This window comes from Labrus mixtus, chromosome 2, assembly GCF_963584025.1.
Source record: "Labrus mixtus chromosome 2, fLabMix1.1, whole genome shotgun sequence".
Classification (NCBI taxonomy): domain Eukaryota; kingdom Metazoa; phylum Chordata; class Actinopteri; order Labriformes; family Labridae; genus Labrus; species Labrus mixtus.
In genome coordinates this window covers 12,871,881-12,889,322 of record NC_083613.1, presented here as the reverse complement: position 1 = coordinate 12,889,322, position 17,442 = coordinate 12,871,881, and the positions used below count along the sequence as shown (strand labels likewise).

Here is a 17,442-nt window from a genome sequence, read left to right as displayed (position 1 = left end):
AGGGCTCTGACAACTTTTTACAGTTCGCTTCCAGAAATCTCTCAGAGAGAGAGAATTTAAACTCGGGCAGAGCATGTGAAGGCCTGTCTGCTTTACGAGGAGGGGTTCGGGTACTTTAGGTTACATCAGGGGAATCCTTAAAAAGTCTCCGAAAGTCTTTATAGAAGACCCTCACTTTGTTAATCCTTAATAATACTTAGTGCAAAACATATTTAATGAAAATGTAAAAACATCAAGTTTACATCATGCAACGTGTTTTTGTGTGTTTCAAAATTCATTTATTTGAGGTCAAAATGCTCCAGCAACACGTAAGAAGATCAACTTTATTAACAATTTAGACTAATTGTTAATAAAGTTCATCTTCTTACTACAAGTGTTGCTGGAACATTTTGACCTCTTCTAAGCCTTTCACTCTTTATGCACCTTGTTAGTTGGTGAAGTTTGTGCCAGAAAAATTCATTTATTTTAAAGATTTTGGGTTTAATAAAATGTTTTTGCAGTTTACCTTCAGGGCCACCATACCATCTCAAGTCTTTCACTTATATTATTCTTTCTTTAAGTGCTGCAACATGAAGATTGTTCTGTGTTCTTCAACTCTGCAGCCCCAGAACGCAAAGGAAGAGCCTCGGCATCCTCTGCATTCAGAGTTAAGACTTCTGCCGACTTCTAATTCAATCCCACGATCCTGCAGTACTCTCCTTGACCACCTGAGGGCGCCACAGACTGCTGCCTCCTTCAATACAATTCCTGTGCTCATGTTTGAACTCTGTCTGCTCTGATTCTTCTGCTTTTATTGCTTTAAATGTAAAGTGTGTCATAAATAAAATGTAGTATTATTATCAAATCCCCAGTAATGACATTTACCTATAAGAAACTGATTTTAGATCACAGATGATTTGATTCTCTGCGTTTAGGACAAACAATCTCACCTCTGGTTTTGCTTAAAAATAAATATGTTTGTACAAAGTTTAAGCTGGTCATGAATCAGACTGTAATTAATACTGATGCTTCGTTATGACCTTTGAAATCAATAAAAAACCGTCCACCATGAGATTTATCTTTTTATTCAGTCGTTTTTTAAATGTCTGAAACTGCTGCCGGGTGTCAGACGGAGTGTTTCGCTGCGTCTGTTGCTCTGATTGGTCGTTAATATCTAGAATTAATAAACTCTACTAAAAGTTAACGTTTCACTCCCCACATCTTGTGGTACCATAACCGATTTTGAGACCACTTTTTGAAGGTCTCAGTCTCGGTCTCAGACTCTCTCTTTCTGAAAGAACAAATAACTTCAATTCATTTTTTAGATTTTCGATTTTTCGATAAAGGCTTCCCACCCTGAGCGGGATGTCACGTCAACATGGCCGCCTTGGAAATATGGACTTTATTGGTTTAATTTTTGTGTTTTTGGTCCAGTAGATGTCATTCTTGAGCTCCAGCATGAAACCAAAACAAACTGCTGTTTGGCCACGCCTCCTCCATACTGAAGCCTCCTCTCTCCTCCAGAGACACAAGTGTCCTTGGTGCAATCACCTGTGTCCTGCATTGTTGTGTTAGCATGCTAATGTTAGAGCTCTTTAGTTAGCTCGTAGCTTAACATTTCATATAAATTGACACAGAATGAGCGTGATCTAAAAACTCTTACTAATATCCAAATAATCAGTGAGTATGTTCTTCTTCTCTCTAGTCCTTGACTAAAACAGCTTTTATACACAAGGAGAGGAGCCGGCCGTCCGTCCATGTAAACACGGCTCTGACAACAACACAGCCAGCGGGACTCGAGCTTCTCACTCATTGTAGACAGTCATGACTCAGAGACACATTTACACAGGATACACTGGATTTATGATATATTTGATATATATATGAAACATGTCGCACATTCTTCCTTTAAAGAAAATCGCACATGCACTTTACTAAAACAGGTGACTTTGTCCACAGGGAGGCGCCAAATTCACCTCAAACTAAAAGTTCCTCACAGGAGCTTTAAGAATAAAACAAACTTACAATTGTTGTGTAAGAGGTTTAGAGGCACAAACATGCCCACACATTAACGTGCCTGGTCCCCCCCCCCCCCCCCCTTGTTTTTCCTCCATCACCCCTGCTCCCTAATTGATTCTCATTTTAATTATGTCGACCCAGACTCCGTCTCTCTTCTTTCTCTGACAACAAAAACCCGTGCAGGCCGGCAGTCTGCCTCTCACACTGAGAGGATGACAACACCGTCCAGGATCCACTTTGATGTCACTCCCCCGCAAAGGAAAGGTCAAAATAATAAATGTAGGCCCAATTGATGGGTCGGCAGGGGGGCGGCGGGGGGTTTCGGAGCTGATTTTTGCACGAGTGCTCCCTTAAAGGAATAATGAATTCATACAGTCAGGCTCAGCCAAAGAGGAACACATCAGGGGGCCTCTTCCCATGAAAAGGTTGATCTAAATGTGCAGACGAGCCTGGCTCCTTCCTCATCCCGCTCGTTCTCCAACACATCACCCTCAGTCTCTCTCTCTCACATACACACACACACACACAGACAGACACACACACACACACGCACACACAAACACACACACACACACACACACACACACACACACACCCCAAAACACAAACACACGCACACACAAACCCAAACACACACACGCAAACACACACATACACACACACCATCTCCTCAGCCTCACCATGGATCTGACATCTTTGATTTAAGAGTTGACTGATAAGAAATAAAAGTCTGAAGAAGTCTTTAAAGAGTTGTCGAGCTCTCATGATATCTGCGCCTGTGAACTTCAACGCCACACCTTCAGAGCTTCATGACCCTCTGACCATCGTTACAAACTTGAGTGTCAAGGAGAATTTTGTTTTATATTTTTGTAAAAAATACTCGTCAAACTAAAAATACAAAAATAAACACGTCAAGACATTTTAAATTGCAGGGCGCCGGTTCAGCTCCTCTGACTTTCCTGTGTGTTTAAGCTCTCCTGGTTAAAAATATAAAATGATAGAAAAAGGATTTAAATCACGTCTAACGGTGTCTTCGTTTCATGTTGCATGTTTCACTCTTTATGAAAAATAAAAAAAGACACCTGCACCCTGAGGAGCTCCCGTTCAAAGGAGTCATCGACGAGAGACGTTTCTTCCTCAGACTTTGTCCTTGATCTGAGGATTCAGTTTTGCTTCTTCCTTTATGATTTACACTTCATACCGTGATAAAAACAGATCAACCTCGACCTTTGACCTACAAATAAAAATCAGCATCAGAAGAGTCGAAGAAGACGAGGAGCGAACATGTTGTTTAAATCAATCGTTCTCAACGGGTCGAGCCTCAGGACCCACCACCAACTCCCTCATGGAAAAACCACGACTCGAATTCCAGATATTTTTTAACCAATCAGATTTGTTCTGAGAGGTTTGATCCGTTTGGACCTCAGACGGAACGAAAACAAACATCTTTTAAAAAGCGCTTCATCGACTTGTTGACAATATATTTTTTCCAGGAACACATTAGCGACAGGCTGAAAACGGCTAGGCGACCAACTTTTGGGTCCCGACCCACCAGTTGAGAAACCCTGATTTAAATAATTAAATTTAAATTTAAAATTAAATTAAATATTTTAATCCATTTAGTGAAAGACAAAGAAATGTCATTTTAACCGGCCGTGTCTAAAATAAGAGAAGACGACAAATGATTCACATTTCTGCTTTTTTATCTAACAATGATTCTCAAGATTCTTTTTTTGTTTTTGTTTTAAATTCTTTCAGATTTCAGATGTTTGGTGAATTCTGAAAGCAAAGCTCGGCTGCTGAGTTTGAATCAGTCTCTGAGGAATCCTGACGTGAAATAGTAAAGATTTAAATGATTTATTATAAACATGTGAAAGAGACGCAAAAAGGTTTTTCAACTTCTGCACAAAAAAATAATAATCAAGAACCGGAAAGGTCAGAGATGAGAAATCAAAAAGAAGAGGAGGGAGATTTATTTTATTTCATTTATCAAAAAAGTCAAAATGTCAGAATTTTTTTTTCTACTGTCTTCTCCTTTTATTCCTCAGAGTGCATTTTCCTCTTTTATTTCTCATGTCTGATCCTCTTTAGTGGAATTTATTTCTCTTTGTGATTGGACTGAATTTTTTTTCGCAGAAGATGAAATGTTTTGGTGTTTTGTATTTTAACCTTTCTGCATTATGGAAATACAATCTTCCTCTTATGAAATGTTTTTGCAGAAAGTGAAATGATTTAACGTATTTCAACTTTCTTCTCTGCATTTTTACTTTTTTTTGGCAGAATGGAATAAAAAATTCTCCCTCCTCTTATTTATTTCTCATGTTTGACCCTGCTCCTCCTCCGTAGACGATAGCTGCTTGTTTGTGATTGAACTGAAATATTTTAAGCTGAAATTGAAATATTTTTTTGCATTCAGTGAACTCTTTTGATGTTTTGTATTTCAACGTTTCTCTGAACATTTCTCATTTTTCTTGAAGTGAAGAATATATATTTTTCAATATATTTTTGTCATTATGCACTTCGAGAAAGAATCAGAAAAAAGTCGAAATTTCACCAAATCGTGTTTAACTTTATTCTCGACTTTTTGACTTTTTTTTATTTCTCACGTCTGACCCTGATCCTCCTCTTTGTTCTACACTGCACTTTTTTTTGCAGAATGTGAAACAGTTTATCTTTAACACAAGATGAAATGTTTCAGTGTGTCGTATTTAAACTTATTTCTCGACATTATGACTTTTTTTTTGCATAATAATCTTCTCGAAGTGCATAATGAAATATTTCTCACGGTTATCCCTGATCCTCTCCTTTAGACTGTTTGTGATTGGACTGGAATATTTGTATTAGGTGAAATGTATTTTGCACAAAGTGAAATATTTTGGAGTTTTGTATTTCAACGTTTTTTCCAACATTTCGACACTTTTTCTCAAAGTGCATAAAAAATAAAATCTCCCTCCTCCTCTCATTGATTTCTCTTTTTTTGTGCAGAAGGTGAGAGAGCCAATCTTAAACAAAGGGTGAAATATTAATATTATTAAAAATATTGCTGTGACCTTCAGGGCCTCCGTAGACCTGATCCACGCAGATATTAAACAGCTGTTTGTGTAAACATGTTCACTGAGTGTCACCGCTGCGATGATGACAAACACTCAACAGACCGAGATGTGATTCTTTATTTCCCACGGACAAAACGCAATTTCCTCACCAGCCACAACCCCCCTCCCCCCCACTCCCACTCCAGCCTTTCCCGTTCATCCCATAGACTGTTCATCCTCACTGAACTGCCTGCTTCCTCCGGAGGGCTGAATTACATGCGCAGTCCTGCCGTGAATCACTCATCACCACGGCAACCGGCGTTCACACCGACAGTGCGGTCCTGTACCGAGCACGGACGACCGGAGGAGAGCACAGAGAACACGGTGAGTTTGAATCCTCTTTGAATCACCACATTTAATATCAAACTCAGATGGTTCATCATCTTTGAGTGAGAATGATGCGTTTGCGGGTAATGGGAGCCTATAACGCTGCGGTATATCCCGGTGCAGGGACTTCTCCGTGTGACGTGATATAGCCTACGTTCAGATATTAGTTCAGCTGATTTAGAAATGTGCTTTAGTTGATGTATGAAGCAAAACCTATTTGTGTGGATGTTTTATTAGACTGCGTGTGTGTATGTGACGGGCTGAGTTTAATCTAGGCTAACACCACGTTACATAAAAGGCAACAAAAAGGCTTTGAATGATGCGTTCAGACTCTTTGAGTCCGCGTTTTGTACAGACAAAGCGTCTCCTATGAAGATGTACAGTGTTAGGAACACACATGTAGCCTGTGGACAATGGAGTACATCTTGTAGTCCGATATTTAAGGTCTTTAATTGCACATATATATCTTAATTTTTCTGTTTTATGTGCAGCCGGATTCCTGACTACCACAGCCTGTATGTAGCCTGTAAATGGTCGCAGCAGTCTTCAATGCAGCAAGTTCAGATAGGCCTATGCATGAGCAGTGAAGACTGGAGAAGTTGAGAGGCTCAGGCATTCACAGCTCGCTCTCATTCGAAGCACAGTATTTCTTCTCTTCACCCTCAGAAATCTGCGTCTCCAGTTTAGCTGAAAAAAATCTGCGTCTAAGTGTGACTATGAGTTCAATTCTTAACTCCTGCCATGATGCATCTCGCAGCTCTCCTCTGCAGGGTGCATGTGTTTGAGTGTGCGACAAGCTGGTCGTTGGTTAATCACAGATTAAAGATGATTCAGTGTTCCCACTCTCCACTCACACACTGCGGGGAGGAAAACATGGTGGTCAGCACAGACGACCACTTCAGCGTGCAGACTGGAGATCCTCTTACTGCACAGAAAGCCAAACCGTATCTGCACAGAATAAGAAAACACATGAACTGGTTCTGAATCAGAGCAGACATCTTACTCTTTTTAAAACATTTACGAGGTGATTATTTCTTCAATAATAATCACTACTCATCCGTCTGTGTCAGATTCACTCGCTCCTTTAAAGTCTGAAGTCAGATTTTTAAAATGTAAGGTCTTTAAAAGTTTTTATGGGTGAGGTCTTAAATGTTAGATTGTATCTTGACTGAGATGTTAGAGCGCGCACCACATGTATGGAGGCTGTAGTCCTCCAAGCGGGCAGCCCGGGTTCGAGTCCAGCCTGTGGCTCCTTTCTCACATGTCATTCCCCACTCTCTCTCTCCCTGATTTCTGACTCTATCAACTGTACAACATTACTGAAGAAGCTTTCCTCTTTGTACCCTCTTCTTCAGACGATCCTCTTTAACACAGGACGGCTCTAATGGCCTTCGTTACTGATCCAGTATCTCTCTCCCAAAGATACATTTCCTGTACATCAGGATCACACGCCGCAGCCCCGGCCTCCTGCTGTGTGTACCTTCATTGTGAGTCACTGGCGTCAGCGGGTCCCGTGGGGTCCTTGGCTGAGGAAAGGTGTTGTGTTGCACTGTGAGAATGTGATCCTCACTCCTTCCCTCCGCATATTACACGATCACGTCATCACGGCGTTTCGGCGCCACATTAGATTAACACTTCTATTTGAGCGTTAGAGATAAGAGTTAGGAGGAGAGATGGGGCTGAGATATTCACGATTAATCATAGACACGGTCGTTATGAAACATGTTCTCTCCAGGCTGAATGTGGATCATTTAAACACTTCAGTGTGTTTCATTTAAATGCACCAACATTGAACCAAATAACTCAATAACCTGATCAAAGTACTCAGATATTAAAGGTATAAGATGGCAGTTTGACATTTATTGGGTTTCTTGGTGAGAAACATAAACAGATAACATTTTGTGCAGTGAAAGCAGTTGTTAGCTTAACTTAGCTTAGCATAATGACTAAAAACAGGAGGATCAACAACCTAGCATAGCTCGGTCCAAATGTTATAAAACAATTTATCGAGATAATTTTTCAGGAAGACTGCTTCTGAAATCCTCTTGATTTGGTTGTTCACACATGCACCTCACAGCGGGAGACTATCCCTGTTAGACAGGAGGGGGGGGAGGGGTCTACTGAGGTAAGATGTGACGTAAAAAGAACGATACAGAAGTAGCGGACGAAGTAACAGAGTCCTCTATATGACTCTATGATGAGAACATTTGTCTTTCTATCAATGCTACGTGTAGTTGAACAAAATCTCAATGTGAACTAAAGAGTGGAGAAGAACATACTGGAGAACAGGAAACATAATGCAGCAGGTTCATTAGAGCACGGAGATGGTAGAGGTGGCGTGCAGACAGTCTATAGTCGTGCAGCGACCACAGGGAATAAACGTCACCACCCTTGATATTATTGATGATGATGATGATGGTAATGACGATGGTTTTTGTTTGATAACGACGACTTATAAGATGGTTTCTATACTGATTAGAACTCTCAAGAACTGACGTCAATGTTGTGCTTTGCCTCTGGTCACTTCCTGTCAGCACCTGTGTGTCCAATCAGACTCAAAGCTGATCGTTTGCTCTTACTGACATTGTTCCCTTTTTTCTAGATCCTTGCTTATGTTGTACTTACTCTCTGATGTACGTCGCTTTGGATAAAATCGTCTGCTAAGTGAACTGTAGAATTGTAATAAATTGAAACTCATAGCAGAGCTATTAGCATGGCTGTGCAATCTTACTGAGGCTGTTGATTTCTGAGCTAACGTCGACATGCTAGCAGGTTTCTGCTGGAATACTGGGTGCTTAAGGCTGAAAAAATATACAAATCCAAACATAGAAATACAAACGTGATTTGATAAATTTCACCAGACTCTTATATAATTCATCCTGAAGCGGACATCAATGTCTACACCAGATGTCATGCCAATGCTTCCTTGTGGAGACATTTTACCGCTAAACACCGGTTCAACTACGGATGGCACAACAACAAAACTTACAGTGTTTAAGACAAGTCATGACAAACAACCCTCAGTGCAGCACGTCTTTATGAAGATGTTTCCAGCAGTATCTCTGGTTGAGATTTTTCAGTCCGGGGTCCAGAATGAAAACAAAACCTTCTTACTGCGTCAGAAACACTTTGATTTACTCAGCTGAGGTTTCTATAACTCCTCCTCATCACACGCTCATCTTCTTCTGTTAGGATCCTTGATTTGAGCTGCAAAAGTACGGCGGTCACGTTTGGTTCCCCAGCACGCAGTGTGAGTCAGTCTGACCCTCAGCTGTCCGTCCCTGCTCTGCAGATCTGTTCAGACACTTTCAGGCAGCCATGGTGAAGCTGGGCAGCAATCTGTCGGACAAGCTGGAGAAACAGCCGTCGGCGGACGATGGCTTTGACAACGTTCCTCTCATCACACCCTTGGAGGTCAACCGTCTCCAACAGTCGTTCGCAGACAAGGTAAGAACAGCCTGTTAGGGTTGTCGAGATACCACTGTTTTAAACTTTGATTCTATACTTGTAGATTTCAAATTAAATCCAGAACTGTTTCAATACCACAGCGACAAGTTGAGAAGTCCTAGGTGCCCAATAGTGGGCCATTTCTTGTTTTTCATGCATGCAAATTAGTCGCTTTTTGGCAAAAAAATTAATTTGACTCGTGCAATTCGTGGAGATCAGAGGAGGTTTTTTTTCGTTTTTTTTTTTGGGGGGGGGGGGGTATTGAGTGACGGATGTATACAGGGCTTAAAGTACGGATCTCCAGAGTGAGGCCATGAGTGGAAAAAATATATATAATAAAAATAAATACACGTGGGAATTTGTTGTGAATGCGCTCAACGAAGTCCGACTCTCTAGAGTTCACCTAACAATGTTCTGTGAGTAACGCAGCTCCCGTTCTCAACCTAACAAACATTACTAGCCAATCAGAAACATAGTGGGCTGGGTTTTGGCATCACTCGAGCTGTGGGATCTAGTGATGCAGCACGTTATGCTAGGCGCTCCGTCTACGTATATTTTCCGCCCATATGATCTGCATTTAAGACAATTCCTCTTAAACAGACCATTCCTGGTTTTTAATTTCCAAAACTTAAAGTCAAACTCCTGCACGCTGTTTAATTGTTTCAGTACAAAAACATTTCCAAAGTATCTTTGCAATTTAAAAAATGTCACTATCTCTGCTCTGTTTGCAAGATACATGAATGTAACTTCTGCATCTTAATGAGACGCCAAAAAGACCCAAGAAGTTTCTTGTTCTAAATCCACTCTGATCCTGTATTTGATCATGTCTATAAACCCGTCTATTTCAGCCCTGCTCAGAACAGGCTGTTTCTGTGCCTGTACCTTTAAATATGTAAATGAGCTGTGTCTGACCACGCCCCCTCTCTGGAAGGGCTTGGGTGTCTCGGTCTTTCTCGCTCCATGCCCTATTGTTTACGGTGAGAAGGCAGACTCAGAGGGCAGAACAAACACCTAGCTGTGGGAGTGTCACCCACCTGGGGGAGGAGTTACTGCCCTTTGTGATGTCATCTCCAAAAGGCCTGTTTGTGCACACATTTTCTGAAAAGTGGAGCAGGAAGATGAAGAGGATGGACTTTTCTCATCATTGGGGGGTTTGTAGACAGACTAGAGACACATATTAGTGTTAGAGAAACATGGTGAGGTGGTTTTTACATATGTGACCTTTAAAGCTCTGTACTTTTTTTTAAATCCATCAATCACTATCAGGACAGATGTATTGTTTTTAAAACCCACGTTATGGAAATGTTTTCAACATTTTTGACAACCTAACAGCTCATAGGGCGTCTGTTGGACTGTTTGCTCATTCTATAAATGTCTGTGTTTCTTAGCCGACCACAGCAAACTGTGCATAACAGCATTACAGAAAGAGTAAACAGATCGCACTAGTGTTGGCGCGCAGACCCTCCGAACACTGAGCCTAATGTGTTTACTGCCCTTACCTGCTGTGCCAGGTTAAAACCTTGGCATCCGCCCACACGATGCAGGCCCCTCTTTTAATGAATAATGCAAGTCGAAAGCCCACGCATGGATATCAAGGTTGGAGGATCCGCTCTGCTGCACAGGATGTTCCAGAGGCTAATTAGATGCTGCTGAACAAAATCCACTTTGCTTCTCCCAAACGTCCTTTCAGTCGACGATTAAATCGGCTTTTAGCAAATGATGCTCAATTATTTTTAGACATGCAAAACAGTTTTTTTCAGCCGATTCTGGATTCATACTGTGGGAAATACAGAACTTAACACAATGTCAAATAAATAATAGCTATTTAGGGTGATAATAACAGTACCTTGTCTCTGCTGCAGGTCATTGTGAAGACGTCAACACATTATCAGCTGCAGCAGCAGAAGAAGAAGAAGCTGTATGTGCCGAGCATCAAGAGGCTGAATATCAACTTCTACAGCGACGTTTCAGATAAAGCAAAGGTGCAACAGCAACATTATTTATTTCTGCTACTGATCTGTGTCACACTGCAGATTGCCATTATGTTCCACATTAATGTGAGTGATATCATATGAGGCTTCCCTACAATCATGTCAGCATCATTTTTAACTGTAGAGGAAAAGGGGGACGACCGGGTTAAGGTCAAAGTAGAAAATGTGATTCAAATTCAAATTCAAATTCAAATAACTTTATTTATCCGTTAGGAACTTCATTTGTGTGAAAGAGCATCAGTGCGCATACAGCTAGACACAAAAACAACAACAGAAACACACACAAGGGGCTCTATTAAAAGCATGATAAATAGGTCATAAATAATTCTTATAAGCGGTTAAAAGAGTGGTGTTAAAAAAAAAAAAATGATGCACACAAAAAGACGGGAATTATATGTCTGTTAATGATGTGTGTGTGTGTGTGTGTGTGTGTCAGATCACAGGTCTGATCCTCATCACTTTGGCCTTCCTGACCAGCCTGCTCCTCCTCCTCATGTACAAAGCCATGTGGTACGACCAACTCACCTGCCCAGAGGGTTTCATCCTGAAGGTAGATATGTACTGCAGTATTTACACACACACACACACACACACACACACACACACACACACACACACACACACACACACACACTCACTCACTCACAAACACACACACACACACACACACACAAACACACACACACACACACACACACACACACACACACACACACACACATGCATGCACACACACTCACACACACACACACACACACACACACACACACACACACACACATGTATGCACACACACTCACACACACACACACACACACACATGTATGCACACACACACACACTCACACACACACACATGTATGCACACACACACACACACACACTCACACATACGCACACACACACACACACACACACACACAGACAAACTCACGCACACACACACAACTTTACTGACAATCGTTAATGCTTCGTCCTGATTTAACACGTTCAGTCAGAGCTCATAAATTGTGATCTGTGGTCGTCCGTCTTAAACTCTTCACTCATACAGCGTGAGATGTCGCTCCACCTCGACATGTTAAAAGCTGACAGTGTACGCCAAGCTAAGATATGATACAAGTAAAAATCAAACGATATCGACAGCGGATTTGGTACAGTCAACACCTCACTTACAACAACCACACCAAGAGAGATATGATAATATGCATGCCGGAGGTCGAAAGGATGAGTGAGGTAGGATGATGGGAAGATTGTGAGGGGCGAGAGATGAAGGGATGAAGGATGATGGACATGTGTTAGCTGATGCTCGTATGAAATGATCAAACCAGAGGGGTCCAGACTCAACTCAACTCAACTGTATTTATATAGCTCCTTAAACACAACATAGTTGATCCAAAGTGCTGAACATTGCAGAAAACAAAGCATTAGAACGTAATTGCAAGAACAACAACAATAAAAAAAAGCTATGGGTTTTTGTGCTTGAAGGGTTACTGAACATTAAAGGCAATTGAGTTACGAGAACATCAAATGTCTTAAGGCAAGTTTTAAAAACACCAATAGTGGGGGAGAGACGGACGTCTGGGGGCAAAGAGTTCCACAGTTTTGGTCCTGCAATAGAAAAAAGCCCGATGTGAAATCAGCGTCAGAGGAATAGGAGTGAGTAAGGCGTTTGAGGGGTGGTCTATGTTCCCGTACCAGGTTTTAAAAACTATATAAAACTACAAGTCCTGGGCACTAAATATTTGGTGACGTCCTGTTTTTAACTACCAAAATATGTAGAAAACTCCTGCTCACTCTGTGCTGTCTCTTCAGTAGATTTGATGTTCTCGTAACTCAAGTCGCTGCTATGCTTTCCATCCACAGAGCACTGGTGGATGCAACAGTGGGATTTGTAGTTTTTGTTGTACAGATACAGTACGTTGGCAACATCGTATTTGTGCGATATAGACAGTACTCGCTCTCTCTTTTTCTCTTGTTTTTAGAGCTGTGCTTCATTTTAATCCTATCCATAATTAGAAAAGTAGAGATTGCATCATTTTAAAACACATGGTAGCAGAAGGTATAACATCTAAACATGGAGAAGGAAAAGATCTAAATATCTCATCCATCACTGCTTGCTGTTCTGCAGAGATCAGCTCGTATCAGAATCTCGTCATTTGATATCACTGACCTCTAATTGCATTTTCCCCGGCCAGTAGTAGTCCGTGTGACACCCACTAAAAGGCTACTTACTGAAAGTCTTCACTTCAGCTGATGTGTCGTTTCTCGGCACGCCCTCACATCAGTCACTTCAGAAGGATTCTCTTAAAAAAAACTAGTGCAGGAAACACAAACTCATTATCTCCCAACAACACCTTGGAGGCATGGTGTAGCGGGCCGGCGCTGCCACGCATGTTAGTTTAAGAGGAAAATTAGAGGGGGGGGACGGAGCCTGCTCTCTGGTCGGCCAGGGATTGGGTCGCCCGCCTGTGAATCATAGGGGTCTTTAATTAGAGCTGAGCGTGACTAAACTGTGATTAAAGGCTTAACAGTGAGGGGGGGAAGGGGAGGAGGGAGACCTTCCGGCAAAGGCTTTTGAAGTTTTTTGCCAGTTACAGTTGGTTTCAGCATTTTCCTGCTAATGCAATGTTGGAGACCTAAAACATGAGGATGTAAGAGCCAGGATGAATGGAGGCCGAGTCGCTGCTTCAGAGGTTTGACTCCCCGCTGGGACGGAGGGTCAGGTAGAGGATCCTCTGACGCAGGCCCGGTTCTACGAGGGTTGCAGAAGCATTCATTGCTTTTAATTTTTTTTTTTTTAAATTTAAATTCTGCACCCTCAATTAAAAAACAATTGTCTTTTTTTTTTTTACAATAAGAAATCAAGACTTGACTTGCATTGTGATCTGATGGTCAGGACAGGTGCACGTGACCTGTCATTGCTGTTGCCGGTCACTGTAGCTGCTGCACCCCTCTTTCATGCAACCCTCAGTCATTTTGTTCTATAACCGGGCCTCCTCTGACGCAGTTTTTCAAAAGTGACCATTCACAGGATGGATGCTCAGGTTGTTTGTTCACTGCTTCACTGAGTTAAAAAGTTGATGCAAAAGTTTTTTTTTTTCATGTTTCTGGATAATCCTGAACTTTTAGAGGGCCTTCAAATTTGGTGTACGGACCAGGACTGGGACAAAATATAGATACAGGGGGCACCGGTAGCCTAGTGGTTAGTTTGTGCGCCCCATGTACAGAGACTTGGGTCCATGAAGGCGGGTGGCCTAGGTCCCGCATGCCGTTCCCCACTCTCTCTCTTACTCCATCCTTACCTTTAAATAAAAACAGGTGAAAGGAAGAAAAGATTCCTTTTTTGTAGAGTTTTGTCATTGTGAACTTTGAACCCTCATGTACTGAAGAAGACCTGGTGTTTTTTTTCTGAGTGCAAGCTTTTTGTTTTATTTTTCCCGATGAGGAGAGAGTGATTGCAGCCCCCAGGGTCCTTTATTCAAGCGCTCCGTCGAGCTTCTATTTGAAAGTCTTTCATCTTTTCAAAATATACGATTACCCCTCTACCTGCACCTACATCCTCCTCTCGCTGTGTCTGATCGGAGACATGATAGCGAGAAAATCGCAGCACCCATTGTCTTTTTTCTGATCCTTTTTTCGTGCGGCCACTCAGAACACTGCAAGTTGAAAATCTGTCAACTTTACAGAAAGGCGCTGGTCAAATCACCGGCGCTCTTTTCAAAATGTACGATATTCCACATTTTGTCTCCTACAGATCGTGCCCTGAACCTACATCCTCCTCACTCTGTTTCCAGACAAAGTAGGAGGGTGAGCATCCTCCGTTGATGCTGAAAAATAGGTCTCAAATATAAAACATGCAGTAAAAAGCAGCGGCGTCATGTCGGTCATACGGCGGCTGTTGTCAGAGGACAAGTGCTTGACCCAGTCGCTCCTGAACGCACAGCGCGTGCTTTGCTGCAGAAAGGTGGACACCGCAGCATTCATAGAGGTTCTTTGGAAACTATGATTATTACTGTGCATCATCATCAGCTCGCACATGACCTCACCTCTTCCTTCTGCAGAGCTGCAATTTAGTTACACAAGCTGAGTCAGATTTTCCAACTCAGTGTCTGACTTCACAATAACTGAACTCATTAAGCGCCCGGATTGTTCTTACAAACTCATAAAACAGACTGGATCCTGTTTTTCCGTTATTATCTTCATAAATATGTAAAAGGATAATTAGAAAGACAAATAAACAGTCTGTGGTGACTCACAGGTGAGATGTGTTTCCTGTGCGTGTCATGAAAAGTTTCTGCATTGCTTCAAAGTTATTTTGTTCTTTGTGTGTCGTCACAGCAGAAGCACTGCACGCCGGCCGCTCTGGAGATGTACTACACTGAGCAGCAGCAGGAGCAGCAGGAGCCGGGCATCATCCACGGCAGCCCCAACACCGGGCTGTACGCCGCCCTCAGTCACCTCAACCAGATGAAGAGGGCGGGGCCTGAGCTGCCTCCGCCGTGGTTACCTGTCATCAGCGCTCTGAAGGAGGCCGAGGCGGGCAAACAAGGCAGCGAGGCAGTGAAGAGAGCACTGCAGGGAGAGGAGTGAAGGGCGGATGGATGTGCGGGTTTTAGAGGAGGGGACGTGTGTGTGTGTGTGTGTGTGTGTGTGTGTGTGTGTGTGTGTGTGTGTGTGTCTATGTGTGTGTGTGTGTGTGTGTGTGTGTATGTGTGTGTGTGTGTGTGTGTGGTAAATCGTTGTGGTTGGAGGCAGGAATGTTATTAAAGTGTTGGTGAATGTGCCTGACTTTTACAGTGTTGATGAGACTAAACTCTGCCACCTTTACCACGTGTGTGTGTGTGTGTGTGTGTGTGTGTGTGTGTGTGTGTGTGTGTGTGTGTGCGCGTGCATGTGTGTGTGTGTAAATACTGCAGCCTGTTTAAGCCTTCATACGTCTGAGCACCTGTACTGTTATTTTGTCTTCAACAATGTCTGTAAAGTCGGAGGTGAGAGAACAAGGCGTGAGCTCTGAGCGAGAAGTGAAGATAAAACGTTTTTAATAAGATTTCTGCGAGTTTCTCCTCATCACGCCGTCTCGATATCTCCGCGTCTATTCAACAGCCTCATGAGGGGATTGTATTACAATGAATGTGCTCATTAAGATGAGGAAATATGACTGAACATTTGGAGGTGACTCCACATTTTACAATCTCCAATCTGCTCATTTAGGTTGTGTGAAGTGTTCTTAGGGTCAGAGGAAAGAGTCTCGCTCTTCGACTCCACACAGTGTTAGTCACACGACCCGAAGCATGTCGGCTCTCATGGGAAGGCTTTGGAAACAGTTGAGCAGTCTAAACCAGTGATTCTTAACCATGGGCAGCGAGCGCCACCTAGAGGGCCGCAAAAAATGTTCAGTTTTGGACCTATGGGCTGCAAGGGCGAGTGGGCCGCACCTATGGGACTGCATAGGTTATCAATTGACCAGACAGATATTACTGTTATCCATGAGATGCTCAGTTACAATACCTCTTCCCACCACTTGGTGTCGGTAATCCGTCAGTCAGTTGTGTAACAAGTTCCAATAAGCAGAAGAAGACACACAGCCAGCCGCTAGCTTGTAGTGAAAGTTCTGGAGAAGTATTTGAAACTGAAAAATTAAGACGAAAGTGGTGCCAAACGCCCCCAAAAGTATTAAGTATGGCTTTGTGAACGGAGGTAACATAATTTAATTGATCTAATTTCCTAATTTTCTCATCAGTTTTTTTTGAGTCACTTCTTTTTTGCTGTAGTAAAATCTAATTATTAGTTTTTTTTGCGTTAATAAGCTTGATCTGTTCCATGAATTGTTAGCCTGTTCAGCGTCTTGTTGTATGTGCAGGTTTACATACACATGATAAATGAAATCTTTGTGATGATCACATTGTATCATGTCATTTATTTCACATGGTTTTACCCTGTTAAACTGTTAGTGGTGATTTAGTTATTGAATACAAATCAAACCAAGAATGAGATCAATTAAACCAATACAGTGTTAATATTTGAATGGGCCCCGAGGTCAAAAAGGTTAAGGACCCTTGGTCTAAACTATCTCTGTAAATGTGATTTTCATTGTTATTATTATGGGTAGAATTAATGGAGTCTATTTTAGGGAGTCTTTCACACATGGATCGTTTGGAGAAGTAGTTCAGAAACAAAGGGGGGCGGTTCCCCCTTCGGCCTGGTTCGTTTGGACAGATGTGAAGACAAGTGTTGTAGTACTCGAAATCGTCTCGAGACCACTTTTTGAAGGTCTCGGTCTCGGAATCGAAAGCATTTTTACTCTGTCTTGTCTCGGTCTCAGACTGGGCGGACTCCGGATTTCAAATCAAGACCAGTCAAGACAACCACTGAGAGGCCATTTTTCCTCGTCATTACTGTGTTCTCAAAGAACAAAAAACTTAAATTTACTTATAGTTTGAATTTTTTTCTTTGTTTTAAGATTTATTGTTGGGCTTTTTTCAATGGATAGAGATGGAAATCAGGAAGAGAGAGAGTGGGGTCCGACATGCGGGAAATGAGCCACAGGTTGGACTCAAACCTGGGCCGTCCCGCTTGGAGGACCGTAG

The 17,442-nt window shown here is 42.2% G+C and overlaps 1 protein-coding gene across 4 annotated transcripts; it reads left to right on the top strand.

Annotated features, from left to right (window-relative positions):
• Positions 1-5,266: 5,266 nt before the first annotated feature.
• Positions 5,267-16,752, top strand: caly (calcyon neuron-specific vesicular protein). 4 transcript variants are annotated; one of them, XM_061052667.1, is made up of 7 exons: positions 5,303-5,414; positions 5,909-6,441; positions 8,610-8,864; positions 10,727-10,846; positions 11,292-11,405; positions 15,194-15,858; positions 15,913-16,752. In XM_061052667.1, the coding sequence occupies exons 3-6, from the start codon at positions 8,736-8,738 to the stop codon at positions 15,443-15,445; spliced, it is 615 nt and encodes a 204-aa protein (XP_060908650.1). In that variant the 5' UTR covers positions 5,303-5,414; positions 5,909-6,441; positions 8,610-8,735; the 3' UTR covers positions 15,446-15,858; positions 15,913-16,752. The 4 variants fall into 4 exon arrangements, with proteins under 4 accessions (XP_060908669.1, XP_060908642.1, XP_060908662.1 ...); XM_061052686.1 differs by lacking the exon at positions 5,909-6,441 and having other exon boundaries at positions 5,267-5,414; positions 15,197-15,858; XM_061052659.1 differs by lacking the exon at positions 5,909-6,441 and having other exon boundaries at positions 5,267-5,414.
• Positions 16,753-17,442: the final 690 nt, after the last annotated feature.

Coding starts and splice junctions, on each gene's coding strand:
- caly (XM_061052659.1), top strand. CDS start 8,736: ATGGTGAAGCTGGGCAGCAATCTGTCGGACAAGCTGGAGAAACAGCCG. Junction 10,847..11,291: donor ACGTTTCAGATAAAGCAAAG/GTGCAACAGCAA, acceptor TGTGTGTGTCAG/ATCACAGGTCTGATCCTCAT. Junction 11,406..15,193: donor CAGAGGGTTTCATCCTGAAG/GTAGATATGTAC, acceptor GTGTCGTCACAG/CAGAAGCACTGCACGCCGGC.